Consider the following 22,605-nt stretch of genomic DNA (forward strand, 5'->3'; position numbering starts at 1 on the left):
GCGGCCCCGTGGGGGCTTGGGGGGCTTGAGGGCCTGGCGTCGGCGGTGCAGTGGGGGAGACAGGACTCCAGACCGCGAGCGCGAGGCCAGGCTCGCAAGCTCCGTTTTGCGTGCTTGTCTCCCGAGGAACGGGTTGGAAAGGAAACGCGCTGCATTCCGTCCCTGAGGAGCTGCGTTAGGCGCTCTGCATTTCTGTCTCCAAGTGACCCTCCGCCACACTCAGTGACACCTGAGCGCGTCCTGCAGGCCCCCGGGCTAGAGCTGGGTCTCTGGATTCGTGTTGGAGGGACTTGAAGCCCCGTGAGCTTCATGGCAGTCTTTTCCAGGGACCCTCCCCCCGGTTCTCCAGCTCCCCTCCCCCCGGTTCTCCAGCTCTGGGGCCGTGTGCTAACCTACTGTGAAGATTAACTTGTTCCGTTTAATTCGTCTGAGCGTCATCGTCTGGTACAAGGAGTGTGAGAAGCCGAGATTTTAGCAAGTGATCGATGGTCCGCAGGCCCCCGTCAACTCGCAGAATCTAGGACTGGCGTTGCCCCCCAGCGGGGGCTCCGGTGTGGTGATGGGTTTTCTTTCCTTGGTCACTAGCGATGTCAATATGCCTTTTTAAAGACAGCTAACATTTATGGTGGGCCATCTGCGTGCGCTAAATGCCTTTCTTTGGTTATGTCGTTTGCTTGTTTCAATGACCCTGCGTGGTAGGTGGTTTCCCGTTTTCCATATAAGACCACGGGTTAAGTCACCCAAGGCCACACAGGTGGTGTGGAGCAGGGATGAAAAGTCCAGGTCTTGCCGCCTCCACAGCCCAAACTACTGTGTGTTTTCTGAGAAATGACTTAAGATGGATACTCCAGAGTATAAGATAGGGAAATGTGGGGACAATTTCTTTTAAAATAAAAGCATTTCTATGTAATGCCGTTTTTTGGGGGTTTTTTTTTTAATGCCGTTTTTTTAGTTTCACAGTGTTTGGGGACCTGTTTGAAGAGGATTATTCCAGTGTGTCAGATAATCAGTATGGAAAAGGGAAGAAATTAAAGACCAAAGCTTTGCAGGCACCTGCTCCAAGAGAATTCACCAATTTAAGCGGCATCAGAAAGCAGGGTGAAAAGTTTTGTCTCAATTCTCTTCTTCAGACTCTTCATTTCACACCTGAATTCAGAGGTATGCTATGTTACGTGCATTTGATTAGTAATATGTACCATCATCTCTACCTGTAATTAACTGCAAAATCACAAAGTATCTTAAAGGTGTATAACACAGTATCTGTTAATGTAAGACATAAATTGATAATTCTCTCTGCAGAGAAATTTGAAGCTTTAATTATCTTAAATATATTCTGTGTGATCACAGTAATGTTTAGTAACAAAATGAAAAATTAAGGCAATGTACTTCTATTTTAATTCCTATAATTTAAAATGCTACATAAAGACAATTTTGTCATGAGTGCCAGCCTTCATTTTTGATACACTATGTGTATTTTTGAGTTTTAAAATTTCTCCAGAGTAATAAACACTTAAGCCACAGTTACCCAAAACAATTCTATCCTTCGTTTTTGAGTTGGGGGGGCTGTCACATTATTTATACAGTCTGAAATCATTTATGTGCACTTCTGAAATGCAGAAGACTCTGACGAACTGATCTCATCTGTACTCTTTGGCCTCAGAACCTGACCTGATGTGAGGCTTTTTATAGGCTTAGTTAACTCACTTGGGTGAACATTCATACATTTGTCACAGCAATATTAATCTCCCCGACTGATGGATACTGTTTGTCCCAGACACTGCTGGGATGTAAGGTTAACATGTGTAACCCTTTCTTCATATTACATTTCTAAAATCTGAAAATTCTGAATTTCAAAGGCCCAAGATGTTAGATAAGGAATTATGTGCAAGAAACAGAAACCAACTCAAATTAGCTCAATTAAAAAGGGGGTTGATTGTAAGAATATAGGGGAATCTCCCAGAAGCCACCTACAGGAAGCCAGTCTGACCTCACTGGACCCTTGATTTCTTGCCCTGTTTCTCTCTACATGTTTGTCCCCTTCCCATCTCTGCAAACTAGCTTCCTCCACAAGAGTCTTAGTCTCTGTTTCCTGGATTTCATATGAACGTTACTTTCCTTCACATGGCCCTGGTTGGACCAGCTATCCACAGTGTCTCCATATTCTGATGCAGACAGCCTGGCTCATCCTGTATCCGGTGTCACATCCCCTTTCCTGCCACTACCAGATTTATCAACTCTTTGTGACACTTCTGTTGCTTCTAAGTTTAGAAAGACTTCCTGCCTCCAGAGATTTAGTAAATGTTTATCATTATCTCTTTCGCAGAGTCATTCTGATGGATTGGACTGCATGTGGGATTTCAGAGTGGTGTCTCTTGGCCTTGACTTCATCCCATCCATAAAAAGATATCCCTGGCGCATTCATTAATACCACCATTAGAAATTTTTGGCATTAATAAGCAGATTCCTAGGGGGTTAAAACTTTTCCAAGTTTTAATCTAGTGGAAGTTCAAGACCAACTTAAAAGAGAAAAGTAGCCTTAACAAGAGACTGAGGAAGGCTGTTTGGTGGGCAGGGAGGTGGACTGGTCATGGAGAGTACCACTGAGCAAGAACAGGGCTGAGAGCCCCAGGCCATCTTCCTCTCTAGCAAAGGAGATCACCCGCCAGGCACATGGGTGACGTCTTAGTGTGGATGGTGCACTCCTTGTAAGGCTTAGCATGGATCCTGATGCTTGTTGACGGGGAGGTGTAATTTGGAAAGGGTCAGGACTGGCAGAGAACTGGGGGAGGGAAATTCTGCAGCTTTTTGGAATCATATTTTTCAGGAGTAGGGCTAGACTGGGTTCCATTGTACTCCCAGATCAATGAGTACAGTGACGGTACACAGTAGTGGGAGATGATTGTGAAAATCCTCCTTTTGTGCAGTTTTGAAAACTTTGATAATAAAAAGTTGAAATAAATAATCTTGGTGGGAGGCATGGGGTTTCCTGATTAACAGATAAATTTGAGTTTGAATTTGGAATGGAGCCACAATCTGAGACCAATGGGGAAGCACGGATCTTTTATTGCTGTGTAAACTCATCCAGCCTCCAGTTCTCCAGAGCTGGAAGCTCTGCCCTGAACTGTATAGACTGAACCTAAATTCCTTCCAGCTGAACCCAGTAATCAATTCTATTGAAACTCACCAAAAATTGGAAAAGACTTAAAGTGTTTTTCTTTTTCCATTGAAACTTCATATTCTCCTGGTGGCAGGCCAGGTGGCGCAAGCGGTTAAGTGCACGTGCTCCGCTGCAGTGAACCCGAGCGCACACCGAGGCACTGCTTGTCAAGCCATGCTGTGGCGGCGTCCCCTATAGGGTGGAGAAAGATGAGCACGGATATTGGTCCAGGGCCAGTCTTCCTCAGCAAAAAGAGGATGATTGGCAGATGTTAGCTCAGGGCCGATCATCTTCAAAAAAAAAGAAAAATATTCTCCTGAATGATGATCTGTAATACTTGTTGAAGTATTTAATTATATCCCCAAATGTAATTCCCCAGGACAGACTCAAGGAGATTTTGTTCTAGGAGACTCAGGAAAATGGCCTACCTGGGGCTTGAGACTTGGCACACACACACACGTACACGCTCAAACACACATGCATAACACACTCTATCATCAAGTGCTGTTTCCTTCTCATTGGACAGATAAGATTCAGATTACGACTCCTTCTCAAGCAAGGTAGAACACCTTGTGTGTGTGCCTTTCCCAAGAGCTAACCTGCCCATCTGAAACAAGGCTGGAAAAATAAACAGTGTGCATAGGTCTTTTGATGTAGGTTTACTTTTGTACTTACACTGTATCCAAGGCTCTGTCGTAAAGGACCATCTTTGAGATCAGAATGCCTCTTTGAGAATTCCACTTACTTTATGTTCATAAATGTATGCAACATTTCACATATATAAAACCTTTATACATATATATTCTGTAATAGATATATAAAACCATATATTTTATATATGTTTATAGATAGATATAACCAAACATATATAAAAGTGTATATGGTTCAATATATTTTATAGATGTCTCTATATAATAAGTAGATATAAAAGCATATGTGGCTTTATTATCTCTAAATCCCTCTGGGTGACCTATGAGCCACACTGAACTCGCTGGTTCAGGAGGCTGCGGGGCCCCACCCTCGGGTGGAGGGCGAGGGTGCAGGAGGCGCCCGGGTGGTGTTTGGCGCTGTCATTGAGAGTAAAGGGGAGAAGCTCACCTGCAGCTCCTCGCCATCAAGACAACCGCAGCCTGGTCTTGCCAAGAGCAGAGAGCCATGCCTAATTTTACTAGGCCTAAAATAGTAGTCTCTTCGGTTTCATAAACAGCATTATTTCACCTTCCCATCTGTTGGCTGAAAAGTCACTCTTCACCAAACACCTGCTGAGCACCTGCTGGACTAGACACGATGGACCAAACAGGACCAAGAGGGTCTATGGGATGTCTTTGTACGTCCCACTCAGTATTCCTCTGAACCTAAAACTGCCCTAAGAAATAAAGTCTTTTTTTTTTTTTTAAAATAAGGATGGAGACTCACCCCTGGCCCACAGGAGTGGACCTCTGGCAGGGAAGACAGACAGACAAACGATGCCACACAGGTGTAGGTGGCACAGGGAGGGCGAGGCTCGCCTCCGTCAGCTGTCTTATTCAACTGCCTGAGGAGGGGTGGGAGCAGGGTTTAGACCCACCTGCTGCACCATCACCACTCGACAGCCACAGCCAGGTGCCTCTGGGCAGCATTCGTCTGGCTTCTACAGCCAGAGGCTGTGGAGAGCAATTCCAAGTTAATATGCACTCACCTGAGGACACCTTTACAGAGCCCCAGGTACCTGCCTCATGGCCGCACTGAAAAAGGTTGAGCTCTCGCTCTTTCCACCTCTCCAAGGCAGGTGTGGGCCCCAGCTCTGTCCTAGACTGAGGAGGGGCCAGGCTGGTCTGAGACTCAGTGTTCAAGAGGCCACTGGCCTATATCTAAGAGAGCATGAAACGACAAAGCAGGGCTGGCACTGGAGTGTCTGTGAGGCTGGATGCCCTCCCTACTTTCCCAGACAGCCTTCCCATCCCAGCTCTGAGTCACCGCCTCTCTAGCGCCCTCTCTGATTTTCCTAGACACGGTTTCAGGCTCCCCTCTGTGCACTTGTGCACATTGTGTGGGCATTTCCACTTCCCAAGTCTGCCCCCTGGACCAGACCTCCTCCAGCCCTCCTACCTCTAGCACAGACCTAGCCCAGTCAGATTCTGAACTCAAGTCTGCAAAACTTCAGAGTAGAACCATCACATTTCAGTATCTCTTAGTAACTTGCTTGACAGCTTCCCAAGAAAGTCTATGGAATCGACTGTCTCTTCCAGGAAGAAAGAAAAGGCTTTTGCTTTTTCCCTTTGGGAAGGGCTAGTCTAGGCAGCCCCAGGAGGTACAGTGGAGAGAAAGTCCGTGACGTGACCCAGGAAATGTCTCGTCCCTTTGGACATGGGGGACAAGATTTCTGGCCCCCAGGGAAAAGCCAGAGTGAGACAACCAAGGAGAAGGGGAGTCCAGATGGGCCAGGACAGAGACTGCTTGTCCTCTCAGGCATGAGGGTTGACGGACATGTGCAGATCCTAAATGAGGGGCACCTGGAGGTCAAGAGCGTTGCAAAATCACCCAGCTTCCATGCATTTGCTGTTCCTGATGGAAGGGTGTGTGTAGGGGGAGAGTTGACCCAAACTGTAGTAGCAAAACTTGAGCTTTGCATCCAATCACAGCACTTTTCTTAAAAATAAATGCAAACGCAAACCATGGGCCCACAGTTCATCACAGGGATCCAGGTTATCTCCCTGATGTTTTAAACTTAAACTTATTACTCCTGTGAGTAATCCTGCCTTGTGCCAGTAGCACTCACTAACACAAATATATTTCTTATTACCTGTTGGTGTAATGTTTTTTTCAGGGTGAGCAGAGTATTACAATATATCTAAAACTTATGTTTTCCTACTCGAGTCCTCTTCTTCCTCACTGGTCTCACTTTGGACTTGTGCCTGAGGAGCCCAGAAATCTTGTTGCCCACGTCCAAAGGGACAGGAAAATCTGAGTGAAGTGTTTTTGTATGGCCCATGAGCTAAGGATGGTTTTTACATTTTAAAGAGCTGTAAACAAACAAAAGAACAAAAAATAACGCAACAGAGACCTTATATGGCCTGCAAAGTCTAAAATATTAGCCCTTTACAAAAACGTTTGCCAATCCTTGATACACCATCTTGAATTTACACAAACAAAATAACATGCTTTCTGCTACAAAATCACTTAAATTCACTTAGCATATGTCTGATGGAAAGTGCTTAATTATTTTTATTCTGAAAAATTTTTCTCATAAAAATGGGATGCATTAACAAGTCTGTGCATCCTACAGTCCACACAATACTTTGATTCTCATTTGCTTGCCTTCAGTCATGCTAAATAAATCCATCATCATGGTCTTAGATTTCGTGTGTGTGTGCGCGTCTGCGTGTACCTAATCTGGGTGAAACTTCCACAATTATGTGAGGATCCTGGTGCCCACTGTGGGCAAGGCGAAGTGAGCAGAGGTCCTTAGAGAACACTGTCCTAGATGGACTTGACTCTGGCTGTGAGTAGGATGAGTTACGTAATCAAAGTGTACACAACGTTAATTCACTGAGCGTACTCTCCATCCCTAACCACTCCTCAGTTCAAAGGAGAAAACCAGGCTCCAATAAGTGAGAGAATATGACTCTCTTATAAAATGTACTGAGCCTTGTGAGCAGCCAGATCAATAGATAAAAATGCAGAGCACGTCCCTAATAAAGTAACAGACTGAGATGAGCCAGCAGGTGTTTCGTCGGGATTTCGAGACTGTGCTTTGCCAGGAATCTTACTCCTGTAAGATCTTTTCAACTGCAGATGACCAAACCCTTCTCAAACTGGCTGGACCAACTACTCAACATAATTCAGGAACTATTGAATAATTGTTGTGAACTAATTATTTGAACGTTTCACTCTGATAAAGCAAAATAAGAGCTGTGAGTGGGGGGCTTAAAATTTGCAAATGATATTTTATACCTAAGAAATCTTACAAACTAATAAGAGAAATTAGTAATATGGCTAGATACAAGATAAATGTACAAAAGCAAAGCTATACTTGACCAATAACCAGTCCAAAATAGAAATGAAAAAATGCCCTCTTCACAAGACTTTCAAAAATAATAAAATGCCTAGGAACAAATTTTAATAAGAAAAATACAAGACATATAAAGTAAAACGCAAAATTTCATTGATAGACATAAAACAAGATCTGAATAAACGAAGAATACTATATCTTGAATAGGAAAAGTTAATAGCAAAAAGATGTCATTCTTTCTAAAATATTTTATGTAATATTAACACAGCCCTAATGGTTTATTTTTGTTTTTTGGAACTAGATAAAACAACATTCAGTTTTGTGAAGGAGAATAACTTATGAGAATCACTGAGAAAATTTAGAAGAAAGAACAGTGAGTATGGGGCTCGCCCAAACAGGTATTAAAACTTACTACAAAACTACTATAATCAAAATATGGTAATGGCCCAGGAATACATAAATAAATCAGTGGAAGAAAACTTAGAGTTCAAAAGCAGATGCAGATAAATTTGAAAATTTGAAATAAGATAAAGATGCATTTCAATTCTATGGATGAACAGTAGATTTTTTATTAAATGATGTTGAGACAATGGACTATCCTTTTAGAAAGATAATAAAGTTAGATCTTTACATCGTATAAAGTTCTCATTGTAAGTAATAAAACTATTGATTGGAGGAATTAAAACATTGACATAATATGGAAAAAATATTTATATATCTTAGGCTTGGAAAGACCTAAACAAGTTGAAGTGCAGAAACCATTAAAGAAAAAGTTAACCAGTTTGACTACGAACACGAAAATCCTGAATGACAAAAGATGAACAATAGCCAAGGAAAACTATTTACAACACACATGGAAGGCTAAGTGTTAATATTCCCAATACTCAAGAGACTTATAGTAATTAGCTAAAAAGAGATAGCCATATAAAAAATGATTGAAGAATGTGAATACATAATTCACAAAAGAGGAAATGAAAATGGCCAATATATCTATGAAATAGGACATGAAAATTGAAGCAGCTATGTAAAATATTTAGCCAAAACATTTAAAAGTTTGACAACATCTGGGGCTGGAGAGGACATGGAGAAGCTAAACGTCTCATATACTGTTGACCAAAGTGTCAGGTGGTTGAATATTTTGAAAGCAATTCATCAAATTTATTAAAATATGATATGTGCATACCATTTGACCCAGTAACCCTCCGCCTAAGGACTCTCGCCTACTGAGATAAGAGCAAGAATATGAAATGTAGGAGTAAAGAAATTACTTAAGGGCCGGCCCCGTGGCGTAGCGGTTAAGTGCTCGCGCTCTGCTGCTGGCGGCCCGGGATCGGATCCCAGGCGCACACTGATGCACGGCTTGTCAGGCCATGCTGTGGCGGCGTTGCATATAAAGTGGAGGAAGATGGACACAGATGTTAGCGTGGGGCCAGTCTTCCTCAGCAAAAAGAGGAAGAGTGGCATGGATGTTAGCTCAGGGCTGATCTTCCTCACACACAAAAAAAGAATGTCTAGTACAGTCTTGCCTATAAAAGAAAAAAGTGGAAAAACCTTAAACATCTATCACTATTAGTTATTGAATAAACTACGGTACATCCAAAGTAAAGCATTTTATGCAACTATGAGAAAGAATGTGACAGATTTGTATGAAGTGACTGTCAAGATGTCCAGAATTTATTAGCAAGTGAAAAAAGCAAGCTAAAGAACAATATGTCCAGTCTGCTACTAGATGTCATTTTAACAAAATGCATGTGAGAATTTACATTGGATATATGCATCTATATAAAATAATTTCAGAAAAATTGGGAAAGATGCATACAAAACTGCTAAGAGCATTTTCCTGGAGGCTGTGGCATCGAATTAACAAAAACGGAAGTTTCATTTCTTACTGTGTTTTTCAGTATTTTTCCAAAGACAGTAATGAAAATGCAGCCTGGAAATTAGATACAATTATATCAATTGTATACACCTGCATATCAAAGAGAGCAGCTTTATAAAATTTGATAACAATTAAATGAATTGGTGCAAAATAATTCCTTAAACTAGAAAGAAATTACAAATGCGACGAATCTCAATGACAAATCACACTATGGTAAGGAATCTCTTTTTAGGTCCAGAGCCAGCTTGTTCTTAATATGCTAAAGGAACGGTGACTCACCTTTGACAGTGGCTTTCCCTGATGGCAGTTGATGCCGCCGATGAAGATCATGTTAGGCATCACAGGTTTGGGATAGTCCAAAACAAAGTCAGTTCGTAACAGCCAAATTGACGTATGGCTGAAGAGATCATATGCCGTGACAGTCTTTTGGAGAAGCTCAGAGGCAAATTCTAAAACATTTTTGATGAAATAGTGGCAAAGTAAATGTTCCTCCAAGTGGAAGATTTGATTCCACACTCTCTCCCTGAAAGTCATGGCATCCGGGAACCCTAAGAGCATTCTAGGGACATAAGAAGGAGGACTGGGACACTGCGTAGCTTCTTCAAGATGGTGGCAAAATACTCCCCTAGTGAAGACCACTGATGGGAGGGAAAAATATTTGGCTACAATTAAGCCACACATATCAAAAGGATCTAGAAACACTGCATCAAAAGAATTCTCTTCTAGGTATTTTACTAGTTTTGTGTTGTTAAACAAACTCCTACAATGTGAAAGAAAGTATTCAAAAAAACTGTCGCTGGATACACTCATCATCATAGAAATGAGACTTTGTTCCCGAGCTTTCCATTGAGCCTCGGCGAAAATCCTGAACTGCTGATTCAAGTCCTCCAGGGTGTAAAATGTGGAATAAGTCTTTACAGTAAAATTGAACGATTTTCCCAGGTGCCAACTCACCTCTGGCATGACTACGACCACCTCGTGCCCTCTGTGGACGAGTTTCTCCACAACCGAATGCATGGTAAACCAGTGGCTCCCATCCATGGGTACCACCAGCAGCTTGCCTGCCTCGGCAAAGTCAGGTGTCAGCAGGAGACACACACATAGAGGAAGGAAGCCAGTCAACATTGCAGGAGCCATCAGTTGGATAACTGCAGCCCAGAGCAATCCAGCTGCTTGTGTTCTAGGCTCGTGTAATACAGCCAGCAGAAGAAGTACAGGCACAAAACCTGCCCTGAGAGAGGGTGTGTATTCATACATTCATTACAGAAAAAAAAAATTATACTCCTTGCCTATGATTTACTCATAACAACAATAATGAATGAGTAGCATTTGCTGAGACACCTATTTGTTCGAGTTGCAGATAAGAAGAGCTTTTGACCTTTGCCTTGGGCACAGATCATGCAGTGTTATGGCAGTGCCAGTTTAGAAAGAATTATTAGGCAAAGGTTTTGGACCCTGAGGCCTCAGAAGGATAAAAAGGAACGTAAATGTCAATAAAGCTGGTATTTTTGCAATTTGTCTGAAAGGAAAATTTGGCTTTCATCCTGAATACCAAAGACTCTTTGCCCAGAAAAAGATTGGCATCGCAGGTTCCAAAGACTTGAAGCCCCTCACCAGTGACCTCTTCACTGGCACTGGAACTGAGGTTCACAAGGGTCTCTGAGATGCCTGGCTTTCCTGCTGGTCTTGTTCCATCTCCAAACTCTCAGAGCCTCCAAAATGCTGAGATAAGATTGACAAGTCCACCTACATGGCCCACTCTAGGGATGTGATGGAATGTGACTGTCATCTGTTTTAAATCACTTTCCCTACATATGACCCACGTAGTGGGTGGTCCCCTGCCCAGAAGCACTCTGCTGGGACTCCTCTCTTTTCTCTCTGTTTCCACATTCCTTTGTCTAGACCTCTGCTGTGGTCTCCCCAAATTGGCCTGGTGTCCTCCTTCAGGAACCTCTGTATCTGTCTGCTACGCTCTACCATGCACTCCTTGAGGTCAGGGGACATATCTTCTTCATGTTTGCACCCTCTTCCCACAGTACCCATGCTCTGCCTGGCACGGAGAAAGCACACAAGGAATGTTTGCTGCATTAGACTGAATCACTATTGCTGTTCTCAATCTCTCAAACCTTTAGCTGAAGTCAAAATGATTTTCTCCCTGTCTGCCTCATTCACTCCTGGATGGAGGCTGGGTTGGACAGAGGAGATGCCAGAGGTAGAGCCTAAATAGGCTATTGAAAAAATCCACTAAAGGTCCCCAAGTGGGCAGGAGAGGATAATTTCGAGGTAGCTTTAGTGTACTCTTCTGTATGCTACTTACAGTTGGTGGGGACGAACTAAACATTGAGGATGTTGTAAGGTTCAGGGTTATGTGGGACATTTTTCACAAGGTTTGCACAGGAGATACATTTGGAAAATGTCTTTGAAATTGCATGGCAAACTTGAAGCCCTACACAAACGTTTCCCACATTTAAGCAACTTGGGAATTAGCCATGCCAAAACACAAGTGATCTTTGTATGGATTGTGAACAGCAATAAATACAAACCTAGGAAATATGGCCGGCCCGGTGGCATAGTGGTTAAATTTGCGCCCTCCACTTCAGCCACGCAGGGTTCGCAAGTTCGGATCCGGGTGCAAAGTTAACGCTGCTCATCAAGACATGCTGTGGCGGCATCCCACATACCATAAATAGAGATACATGGGCACAAATGTTAGCTCAAGGCCAATCTTCCTCACCAAAACATTAAAAGTGAATAAAATAGTGCATGAATGAGTGAGTGGTTGGCTGCCCCACGGAAACCACGAATCCCCCAGCCCATGGGCAAGCGAGCACTGCCCTCGCACGGTGACGCACGAACTCTCCGCGCCAAAGAACTACATTGCCCACAAGGCCGCGCGCGACGAGCCGGCGCTCCCGCGGGGCACCCTGGGAGGGGTAGTCCCCCCGACCGTACATCCCTTACGGTCAGTGCCCGGGGACCCGCCTTCGCCAATATGGTGGTCTCCGGTTCGGGCGCGATGGTTTCCTTCGAGATTGGGCCGGGGCGGGGGTCTGGGCTTTAGGCAGTAAGTGGGGCTGGCGCCCGGGATGCGGGGGGGACGTGGGAGGCGTCGGGGCCGAGCGGGCGGCACGGCCTGAGGAGGGCGAGGTGAGCGCTGCCCGGGCCGCCCCGGGAGGCGCGTTTCCCGGCGTCCGCTCAGTGGTCCCGGCCGCGGGGACCCTGCGCCCTGACGCCCCGCGGCCCCGTGGGGGCTTGGGGGTCTTGAGGGCCTGGCGTCGGCGGTGCAGTGGGGGAGACAGGACTCCAGACCGCGAGCGCGAGGCCAGGCTCGCAAGCTCCGTTTTGCGTGCTTGTCTCCCGAGGAACGGGTTGGAAAGGAAACGCGCTGCATTCCGTCCCTGAGGAGCTGCGTTAGGCGCTCTGCATTTCTGTCTCCAAGTGACCCTCCGCCACACTCAGTGACACCTGAGCGCGTCCTGCAGGCCCCCGGGCTAGAGCTGGGTCTCTGGATTCGTGTTGGAGGGACTTGAAGCCCCGTGAGCTTCATGGCAGTCTTTTCCAGGGACCCTCCCCCCGGTTCTCCAGCTCTGGGGCCGTGTGCTAACCTACTGTGAAGATTAACTTGTTCCGTTTAATTCGTCTGAGCGTCATCGTCTGGTACAAGGAGTGTGAGAAGCCGAGATTTTAGCAAGTGATCGATGGTCCGCAGGCCCCCGTCAACTCGCAGAATCTAGGACTGGCGTTGCCCCCCAGCGGGGGCTCCGGTGTGGTGATGGGTTTTCTTTCCTTGGTCACTAGCGATGTCAATATGCCTTTTTAAAGACAGCTAACATTTATGGTGGGCCATCTGCGTGTGCTAAATGCCTTTCTTTGGTTATGTCGTTTGCTTGTTTCAATGACCCTGCGTGGTAGGTGGTTTCCCGTTTTCCATATAAGACCACAGGTTAAGTCACCCAAGGCCACACAGGTGGTGTGGAGCAGGGATGAAAAGTCCAGGTCTTACCGCCTCCACAGCCCAAACTACTGTGTGCTTTCTGAGAAATGACTTAAGATGGATACTCCAGAGTATAAGATAGGGAAATGTGGGGACAATTTCTTTTAAAATAAAAGCATTTCTATGTAATGCCGTTTTTTTTTTTTTTTCTTAAGGGTAGTATTTAGTTTCACAATGTTTGGGGACCTGTTTGAAGAGGATTATTCCAGTGTGTCAGATAATCAGTATGGAAAAGGGAAGAAATTAAAGACCAAAGCTTTGCAGGCACCTGCTCCTAGAGAATTCACTAATTTAAGCGGCATCAGAAATCAGGGTGGAACCTGTTACCTCAATTCCCTTCTTCAGACTCTTCATTTCACACCTGAATTCAGAGGTATGCTATGTTACGTGCATTTGATTAGTAATATGTACCATCATCTCTACCTGTAATTAATTATGCAAAATCACAAGGTATCTTAAAGGTGTATAACACAGTATCTGTTAATGTAAGACATAAATTGATAATTCTCTCTGCAGAGAAATTTGAAGCTTTAATTATCTTAAATATATTCTGTGTGATCACAGTAGTGTTTAGTAACAAAATGAAAAATTAAGGCAATATAATTCTTTTCTAATTCCTATAATTTATTTATTTTAATACTTTTATTTTTTTGTGCGTGATGAAGATCAGCCCTGAGTTAACATCCGTTGTCAGTCCTCCTCTTTTTTTGCTGAGGAAGTTTGACCCTGGGCTAACATCCGTGCCTATCTTCCTCTACTTTATATGGGACACTGCACAGCATGGCTTGACAAGCGGTGCGTCGGTGTGCGCCCGGGAACCGAACCTGCGAACCCCAGGCCGCTGAAGCGGAGTGCACGCACTTTACTGCTTGCGCCACTGGGCGGCCCCAACTAATTCCTATAATTTAAAATGAAACATAAAGACAATTTTGTCATGAGTGCTATCCTTCTTTTTTGTTGCACTCTTGGTATTTTTGAGTTTCAAAATTTCTCTGAAGCAATAAACACTTAAGCCACAGTTACCCAAAATAATTGTATCCTTCGTTTTGGAGTAGGGAGGGCTGTCACATTATTTATACAGTCTGAAATCATTTATGTGCGCTTCTGAAATGCGGAAGACTCTGACAAACTGATCTCGTCTGAACTTGTTTGGCCTCAGAACCTGACCTGATGTGATGCTGTTTATAGCCTTAGTTATCTCCCTTGGGTGAACATTCATACATTTGTTACAGGAATATTAATCTCCTTGATTGATGGATACTGTTTGTCCCAGACCCTGCTGAGATGTTAGGTTAACATGTATAACTTTTTCTTCATATTACATTTCTAAAATCTGGAAATTGTGAGTTCCAAAGGCCCAAGATGTTAGATAAGGAATTATGTGCAAGGAACAGAAACCAACTCAAATTAGCTCAATTAAAAAGGGGGTTGATTGTAAGAATATAGGGGAATCTCCCCGAAACCACCTACAGGAAGCCAGTCTGACCTCACTGGACCCTTGATTTCTTGCCCTGTTTCTCTCTACATGTTTGTCCCATTCCCGTCTCTGCAAACTAGCTTCCTCCACAAGGGTCTTAGTCTCTGTGTTCCCTGGATTTCATATGAACGTTACTTTCCTTCACATGGCCCTGGTTGGACCAGCTCTCCACAGTGTCTCCATATTCTGATGCAGACAGCCTGGCTCATCCTGTATCCGGTATCACATCCCCCTTCGCACCACTACCAGATTTATCAACTCTTTGTGACACTTCTGTTGCTTCTAAGTTTAGAAAGACTTTCTGCCTCCAGAGATTTAGTAAATATTTACCATTATCTCCTTCCCAGAGCCATTCTGATGGATTGGACTGCATGTGGGATTTCAGAGTGGTGTCTCTTGTCCTTGACTTCATCCCTTCCGTAAAAAGATATCCCTGATGCCTTCAGTAATTCCACCATTAGAAATTTTCAGCATTAATAAGCAGGGGGGTTAAAACTTTCCCAAGCTTTAATATAGTTGAAGTTAAAGAGTAACTTAAAGGAGAAAAGTAGCCTTAACAAGAGACTGAAGAAGACTGTTTGGTGGGCGGGGAGGTGGACTGGTCATGGAGAGTACCACTGAGCAAGAACAGGGCTGAGAGCCCCAGGCCATCTTCCTCTCTAGCAAAGGAGATCACCCGCCAGGCACATGGGTGACGTCTTAGTGTGGATGGTGCACTCCTTGTAAGGCTTAGCGTGGATCCCGATGCTTATTGACGGGGAGGTGTAATTTGGAAAGGGTCAGGACTGGCAGAGAACTGGGGGAGGAAATTTGGAGCTTTTGGGAATTGAATTTTAAGGAGTAGGGCTAGACTGGCTTCTAATGTACTCCCAGATCAATGCGTTACAATGAAGGTACACGGAGAGTAGTGGGAGATGATTGTGAAAGTCCTTATATGGTTTTATGCTTTCACCTCGAGGTTTGTAGTTCATTTTTACCCATTTCCTGCCGAGAACTCAGGAGGAATATAATATCCACAACAGTAGTCACTAGGGCAGGAGTTGTGTTCAGTGGGAGAAACACCCATCTCATCCCTTTTCTCCCTGCGGTATATCAAAGTTCCCCAGGAAGAGTACCTATCTAGGTTTGAATACAGATTCCCCAAAGATTCCGATATGCCCCATTGGGTGGCATACCTAGATGTTGGATTAAAAAAAAAAGTTCTGAACACTGGCACTGAGTTGCCAACTTACTTTTTCTGGTAAGTTCGCCACCATCTGTTCTTACCCTCAACAGAGAAAAGACATTTTCATACCAAAATCAGGAAGGGCGTGTTCTCAGAGTTAAAGGTGTTCCTTCTCATCAAAGGATGGTTGAAAGCCTCACGTGTGACTTGTAAATGAACACATGTGACACTATTATATGTTGTATATTTCCTAACATTCCTCATGTGGCTTTGGGGACCTACTGCCATAGGCAATAGGAAGCCATCAGAGATTTTTGATATTACTGTTTTTAGTTTTATGTGCATACTTTGCCTTTTATAAATCTTCCATACTGAAATCTTAGCATGCCACTTTATGGAGACAATGGTTAAAGATAATGTTACCCATGGGGCCGGCCTGGTTGCATAGTGGTTAAGTTCGCATGCTCCACTTCGGCGGCCTGTGGTTGCCAGGTTCAGATCCCAGGCGCACACCAACACACCACTCATCAAGCCATGTGCTGGCAGCATCCCACATGTAAAATAGAGGAAGATGGGCACAGATGTTAGCTCAGCGAATCTTCCTCAGCAAAAAGAGGAAGATAGGCAGCAGATGTTAGCTCATGGCCAGTCTTCCTCACAAAAAGATAAAGAATAATGTTACCTGAAAGTAAGATGTGTAGAGTGAGGGTATAAATACTGTCACAATCAGATTTCTGAATTCTTAACTGATTTCCCTTAGTAGTGGTCTTGGCTTTCTAAAACAGTTTTCTGAAATGAAATGATGTTATTTACATCTCTGATTCTACTTTTTTGTTTAGAAGCTTTATTTTCTCTTGGCCCGGAAGAGCTTGGTTCGTTAGAGGATAAGGATAAACCTGATGCAAAGGTATTAAATCTATGATGTGTAGGGGTTTTTGGAGTGTTGCATAAATGTTTTTTAAGGAAGGAATTAAGTTTCTTATTTATAGAAATCAGTAATTTTATTAATTACCAAATATGATCTTTATTTCCAGAAGGTGACTTGGCCTGTACCCTCCTGGTAATGGAATTTTCCTTGCAGAAAAGAATTACTTTTCCAAATATAATGCTGCTGCCCCTTTACAGGCATACCTCCCACTCCACTATGTTTATTCTTTCTTCTAGTGTAGGAGATATTTGCTAATCGTCTACACTAACCTACCAAAAAATCTACTTAATGTGCTTATTTGTAACAATAATGAAAAATAGAGACCAGTATTCTTTCAATTTGGTATTCTGGGAATAAATTAAGGACTTGATTTATTATGAGTGCATATCTAATCATGTTTCTCCCCTGCATAAACATCATTCAGAAGTTTATCGCTCTCAGGCTAAAATCTGTACTTCTTAATAGGAGTCTTTCATGATCTAGCCACTGCATCTCAAACTACCTGTGTGAAAGAGCCAGTTTCTGTGTATTTTTTTTAATTCCTGATCTGTTGCAGATCATACTTTTGTAGAATATAATAAAAATATTGTGACAAATGTCAAATTGCCCTAAAAGTTTTGAAAGGCTTATTCTCACTTTAGATACTTAAGTCCGGTCTGCAGACCAAGCAGCATTCTCAGTCCACCCTGGTCCTCAGCACAGCACATAAAGCAGGGACGGGCTTGGAGCCCACAGGAAGAAAGCGAGGCAGGGTACAGCCAGCCCTGAATGGGGTCCCAACTCCAGAGTGAGATATTTGTAACTGGAAAAGTCCTCATAGGGAGTATGTCTGTATCTGAGATATTTTAGAGAAAGAATGAACTATTAGAGACTTAAATTACTGTGACTGTGTAATCAGTTGGGTGGTTTATTAGGGCCTATTTGGGTTTTAATATTGATCTGTACTATGTTAAGTTAGAAAACTCCAGATAGCTAAAATTTTGGGGTTGAGTTAGAATTTTCAAAGAAAAATGAATCTTAGTTCACCCTTTATAATACTTATAAACTTTCTCCTGAGTAAACTAAATGAATCAGGAGATATGAGAAAACTCATATGCAATTCTTTTAAAAAACCCAAACACCATTTCAAAGACTTCATTTGGAAATGCGTTTGTGTCTCATCCAGGTTCGAATCATACCCTTACAGTTACAGAGGCTGTTTGCTCAGCTTCTGCTCTTGGACCAGGAAGCTGCATCCACGGCTGACCTCACAGACAGCTTTGGGTGGACCAGCAATGAGGTACGAAGGCCAGCTTCTTGAAGGAAAGGTTACCAGCAATAAAAATAAACACTGGTTTAATCATCTTATCTAACTTCCTTTAATTTTGTCTTAGGGTTTCAAGATATTGTTTAAATATTCACTTCTTATATTAAATAATTACAAGTTAGCAATATATTTTTAGATGCTTGCTGTATGCAGGATTTTATGAACGGGGATGGTTTTGGGTTGAGGAGAGGGTTGTGGATACAGGGAGAAGTATAAGAGCTGATTTTTGCAGTTTCTACCCTTTATATAGTCTGGTTGAGATACAACCCCTATTACAAGGAAATTACTTACATTTATATAGCAAACTGCTAATCAGCTCTAAAAGCTGCCTGGCGATAATTCTTTCTGCCTTTATGATGTGCTTTCGTGTTTGAATCTGGGTGTGCCAAATGAACATTTGGTTCCAGCAAAACAGTGAAACCATTCTGACAAGCCTTTTCACTTGCCTTGTCTAGCATTTCTCCGACTCTCTTCATTTTCTTCCTGTATCCTATTGTGTGCGGACTTTCTCTCATTTTTCTGTTTGAGTTCCTAAAGAATATTTCACCATATACAAACACTCAATTTGTCAGCAACAAGTAAAGGTGCTTTGAGCTATTGGCTATACATAATCAAACAAAATCATGTCTGCGATTTTTTATGGAATACATGTATTCTTGCAAAGACAGAGGTATGGGAGACAGTCACAGAATTTAAAGAGGCAATGATCAGAATAATGTTACGTTGCCTTCAAAAATAAACTCTAACCTGTGGTCTTCTAACCAGGAACACTCCTTAACTAGATGGTGCTGTGTGGTCACGAGGTAGGGCTTGGGCTCTGATGTACAAGGGGGTAGAATACTTGCCCTCAACAGTGTATGCTGGATTTCTGGTGCAGGGCAGGTGCTTAGGGTTAATTCCTGTTTCTTTCCTTGTTTTAAAAATAACCACTTCATTGAGATATGGTTCATGTGCCGTAAGATTCATTCTTTTAAAGGGTACAATTCAGTGGTTTTTTTAGTATATTCCGAGTTGTACAACCATCACTACAACCAATTTTGGAACATTTTCACCAACCCAAGAAGAAACCCCATACCCATTAGCAGTCATCCCTCCCGCCCCCCCAGCCCCTGGCAACCACTGATCTACTGTCTGTCTCTATGGATTTGCCTGTTCTGGACATTGCACAGAAATGGAATCATATACGTGATCTTTTGTAACTAGCTTCTTTCACTTAAAATAATGTTGTCAAGATTCATTTGTGTTACAGTATGTGTCAGCACTTCATTCCTTTTTATTGCCAAGTAATATTCTATTGGATGGATATGCCACATTGTTTTTATTAATTTAGTCATCAGTCAGTAGATTTCGCTTTGTTTTTGGTAATGAGCTTCCACTAAGTTGCTGGTTTTGTACTTCTTGAAGCTGAGAAAACCACATTTATTTATTTACTTCTAAATAAAATCTTGCAGGAAACCCTCCAGGACTGGACCTGCAGTAGTAGAGAGGGTCTCTGAGGCACGTTTGCCAAACTTAGGATTGTTCAGAAACAGAGCTTGAAAACTTCTACAAGTTTTCTGTCCCATGAGAGCCAGTGATATTGGAGAAATTGACCTCTCTAGTGTCTTATATGTTAAAAAACAAGAAAGAGGTCCTGAGTCCCACATCTTGCTCCACTTTTCATCCCCTTTATCAGCTTCTCTTCACACAAAACTTATTGTCTTCCCTCACTGCCTCTACTTCTGCACCTTCCACCTGTTCCTCTACCTCCTTTCTACCTTTCTTGTCAGAGTCACTCGTGACATCCATGTGCCAAGTCCAGGAGACTCTCTGTTCTCTGCGGACTCTCAGTAGCATGCACCACCCGTCCTTAAAGCACCAGCTCCTGCTGGTTCCCCTGGCCTCACTCTCCTGGTTCTCCCCACTGCTGCTCTTCCTCGGGCTCCTGTGCTGGCTCTTGTTCCTCTTCGCTTCTGAGCGATGGTGGACCCCTTGGCTTTGGTTTATAAATTGTTCTTAAGGAGTAGTTCAGTGTGTTCACACACAGTTGCATGACTCACAGCGGATGACAGCAAGTTCCATCAGAATTTTTCCAGTAGCACTGTGTTAGTCTTTTTTTAGTTGGTCTGTACGTCAAAGCAATAAATTCTCGTTCTTTTCACGTGTTGATAATTCAGACTGTTCACCAGTCCCTCTGATCTAAGTGAGATTTCGCTGTGCGTGCACTGCGAGCTCTTACAGACTGCCCTATGCCTGTTGTGTTGCTTCCTCCTCTCTTCTTTCTGCGCCTGGCCACGTGTATAGGTTTCCACAAGAATAAATGCACTTTCCTGTTTTCAAGTGACTTGAGTTATATGTACACACTGAACACCATCTATTCATATTTTCATTTTGTAGTAAAAATAAAAATAGGTGGTGCTCTCTTAACCTGTTCTCAGCTCATTTAGCTTAGTCATCTTTAGATTCCATCAAGGCTTACCTTTGGATTTCTTGATAAATCTTGTGTTTTTTAACGAATAACACTTTAACAGTCTGTTTTAAAAAATCTGAAGCACAAAATTACATTTAAAAGTTACCTGTTTTATAGGAAATGAGGCAACATGACGTACAGGAACTGAATCGAATTCTCTTTAGTGCTTTGGAAATCTCTTTAGTCGGGACCTCCGGCCATGATCTCATCAATCGTCTATATCACGGAACCATTGTTAACCAGATTGTTTGTAAAGAATGTAAGAATGTCAGTGAAAAGCAGGTGAATATGCAAGAGTGTTTGAGTAATAAGTTATATTGTAAATTATAATTCATGTAATTAAGTCTATGATTTGTAATACCACATGAGGATTATTACTAGAAATAACTTGATGAGTTTTTTTTTCTCTAGCGAGACCCAAGTCATAAGTTTATAATCCAAATTTCTCTGTATAAACTGAAAGAAGCAAATATCTTAAAAGATAGCTTTAATCTTTTATTCAGTACTCTAATATTTAGAAAATAGATTTGGGGGATGTTTACAAGTAGAGGTCTGTGGCCTCCTGAGAAAAGACAATATTATCATGGTTGGTGGTTGGAATATGGTAGAGAAAGTTGATTAGGGACGTAGTAAAAATAGAGAGTACTGAGAAGTGTTTAAACTGACAAATGTCTATAGTTAAATATTGAATTTAGTTTATTAATGTCTTTCAGAAAGTTCATTTGTACATGTGTGCTTATGTTTAACTTTTATATATATAAAGCTGTTTCAGTCCTGTTTAAACTGGTGTAACCTTCGATTCTTTGTCTTGACACAGATTGCTCATTTAATCTAATTGGAAATTTGCTTATGTAAATATAATAATCTCTGCTCTACAAATCATACAGCAAATGATTTCATCATTGAACAATTGTCCTTTAATAAAAATCTCCTTTTGTTATGGCAAGAGTTATAGAAAGTTTCTGTATTTGACCGTATGGGTGAAAAATTAAATGCCATTTTCTAAATATTGCATTAATTGCTTTTTTGGAATATATATATATCTCTTCTCTTTCTATTTTTTATGAAAGAGTTGGGTATAAAAAATACTTTTTGGCCCTTGTTTCCTGTGCTAATAGAAGGTTTGGTCAGCCTAGTTGGGAAATATTAAGATGTTGTGTATCTTTGAATTACTGTATAATTGACTAACTATAATGTAACAATTTACAAAGTAACTTCAAAACATAATGTACATGAAGACGTAAATTACAGACATTAGCTTTTCACATATATATTATAAACTATATATAAATGTTCCTTCTATTACTTTAGATTTCCACATGAACTAATTAGTGCTTTATTATTTTACAGTCCTCATAATCTCTTAAGTGATGCTATTGTGCACACACACACAAAACTATAAATATGCTTTAAACTTATAAAATTTTAAGTGCTTATTGCTAGAAATATGTTGTAATCCAAATGTAGTTATAGTAGAATTGATAGGCTCCCATTTTGCAAAATACTGTCCTCTTAAGATTCCCATTTTGCAAAATACTCTCCTCTTAATTTTCATAAAAATACCTTTTTATCCTGGCTCAAAATAATTTTTTCTGAAAAATTCCTCAGTATAGCTTAAAGCAGCCCTAGCAGAAGAGGAGGAAGTAGAGTTTACATTAGAGAATCCAGCCCTGCCCCTGCTAGTCTAGAGACTGAGACAGCACTCATAAACCTTGAATTTCCCAGTATCTGATCAGGAGATCTGTACCTGCATATGCACAGTGTTTTAGGAAAAATAGATCTGATTATTCCCAATATATGTATGAGTTGGTTATGTGTTTGTGAACCTCTGTGAAATTGCTTTTTGAATCTTCATGTGTATTTCAGGAAGACTTCTTAGATCTAACCGTAGCAGTCAAAAATGTATCCGGTTTGGAAGATGCTCTCTGGAACATGTATGTAGAAGAGGAAGTTTTTGACTATGACAACTTATACCACTGTGGAACTTGTGACAAGCTGGTTAAAGCAGTAAAGGTAACCATAGATACTCTGCCTTTTTGTAGGGTGCCCACTTAGTACTCAGTAGCAGAAGGTCTGTCAAGTGAAGTGAGTTTGTATGAAAAGGTCTGGAAGATATACATGAAGCTCTTAATTAATACTAAGGATTGTGGGCCGGCCCCGTGGCTTAGCGGTTAAGTGCTCGCGCTCCGCTGCTGGCGGCCCGGGTTCGGATCCCGGGCGAGCACCGATGCACCGCCTCTCTGGCCATGCTGAGGCCGC

General features: G+C 42.2%; 1 protein-coding gene and 1 pseudogene across 6 annotated transcripts in view; one reads left to right on the forward strand and one right to left on the reverse strand.

Annotated features, from left to right (window-relative positions):
* Window positions 1-22,605, forward strand: part of USP40 (ubiquitin specific peptidase 40) — a 93,819-nt gene that overhangs the window by 265 nt on the left and 70,949 nt on the right. For 3 of the 6 annotated variants that reach the window (XM_087424661.1, XM_087424665.1, XM_087424666.1), the window contains exons 1-6: window positions 11,983-12,091; window positions 13,177-13,394; window positions 16,503-16,570; window positions 17,757-17,870; window positions 20,464-20,628; window positions 22,213-22,359. In XM_087424661.1, the coding sequence (XP_087280787.1) occupies window positions 13,196-13,394; window positions 16,503-16,570; window positions 17,757-17,870; window positions 20,464-20,628; window positions 22,213-22,359 (693 nt within the window). In that variant the 5' untranslated portion in view covers window positions 11,983-12,091; window positions 13,177-13,195. Of the gene's footprint in view, window positions 1-952; window positions 1,159-7,449; window positions 7,522-11,982; window positions 12,092-13,176; window positions 13,395-16,502; window positions 16,571-17,756; window positions 17,871-20,463; window positions 20,629-22,212; window positions 22,360-22,605 lie in introns of those variants that run through there. The other 3 variants (XM_087424662.1, XM_087424663.1, XM_087424664.1) reach the window with 3 other exon arrangements.
* On the reverse strand, window positions 9,170-10,284 carry LOC101399726 (UDP-glucuronosyltransferase 1A10 pseudogene; annotated as a pseudogene).

The sequence above is a fragment of the Ceratotherium simum genome, chromosome 37 (assembly GCF_057802395.1).
Source record: "Ceratotherium simum simum isolate JZ-2026a chromosome 37, ASM5780239v1, whole genome shotgun sequence".
Taxonomy (NCBI): Eukaryota; Metazoa; Chordata; class Mammalia; order Perissodactyla; family Rhinocerotidae; genus Ceratotherium; species Ceratotherium simum.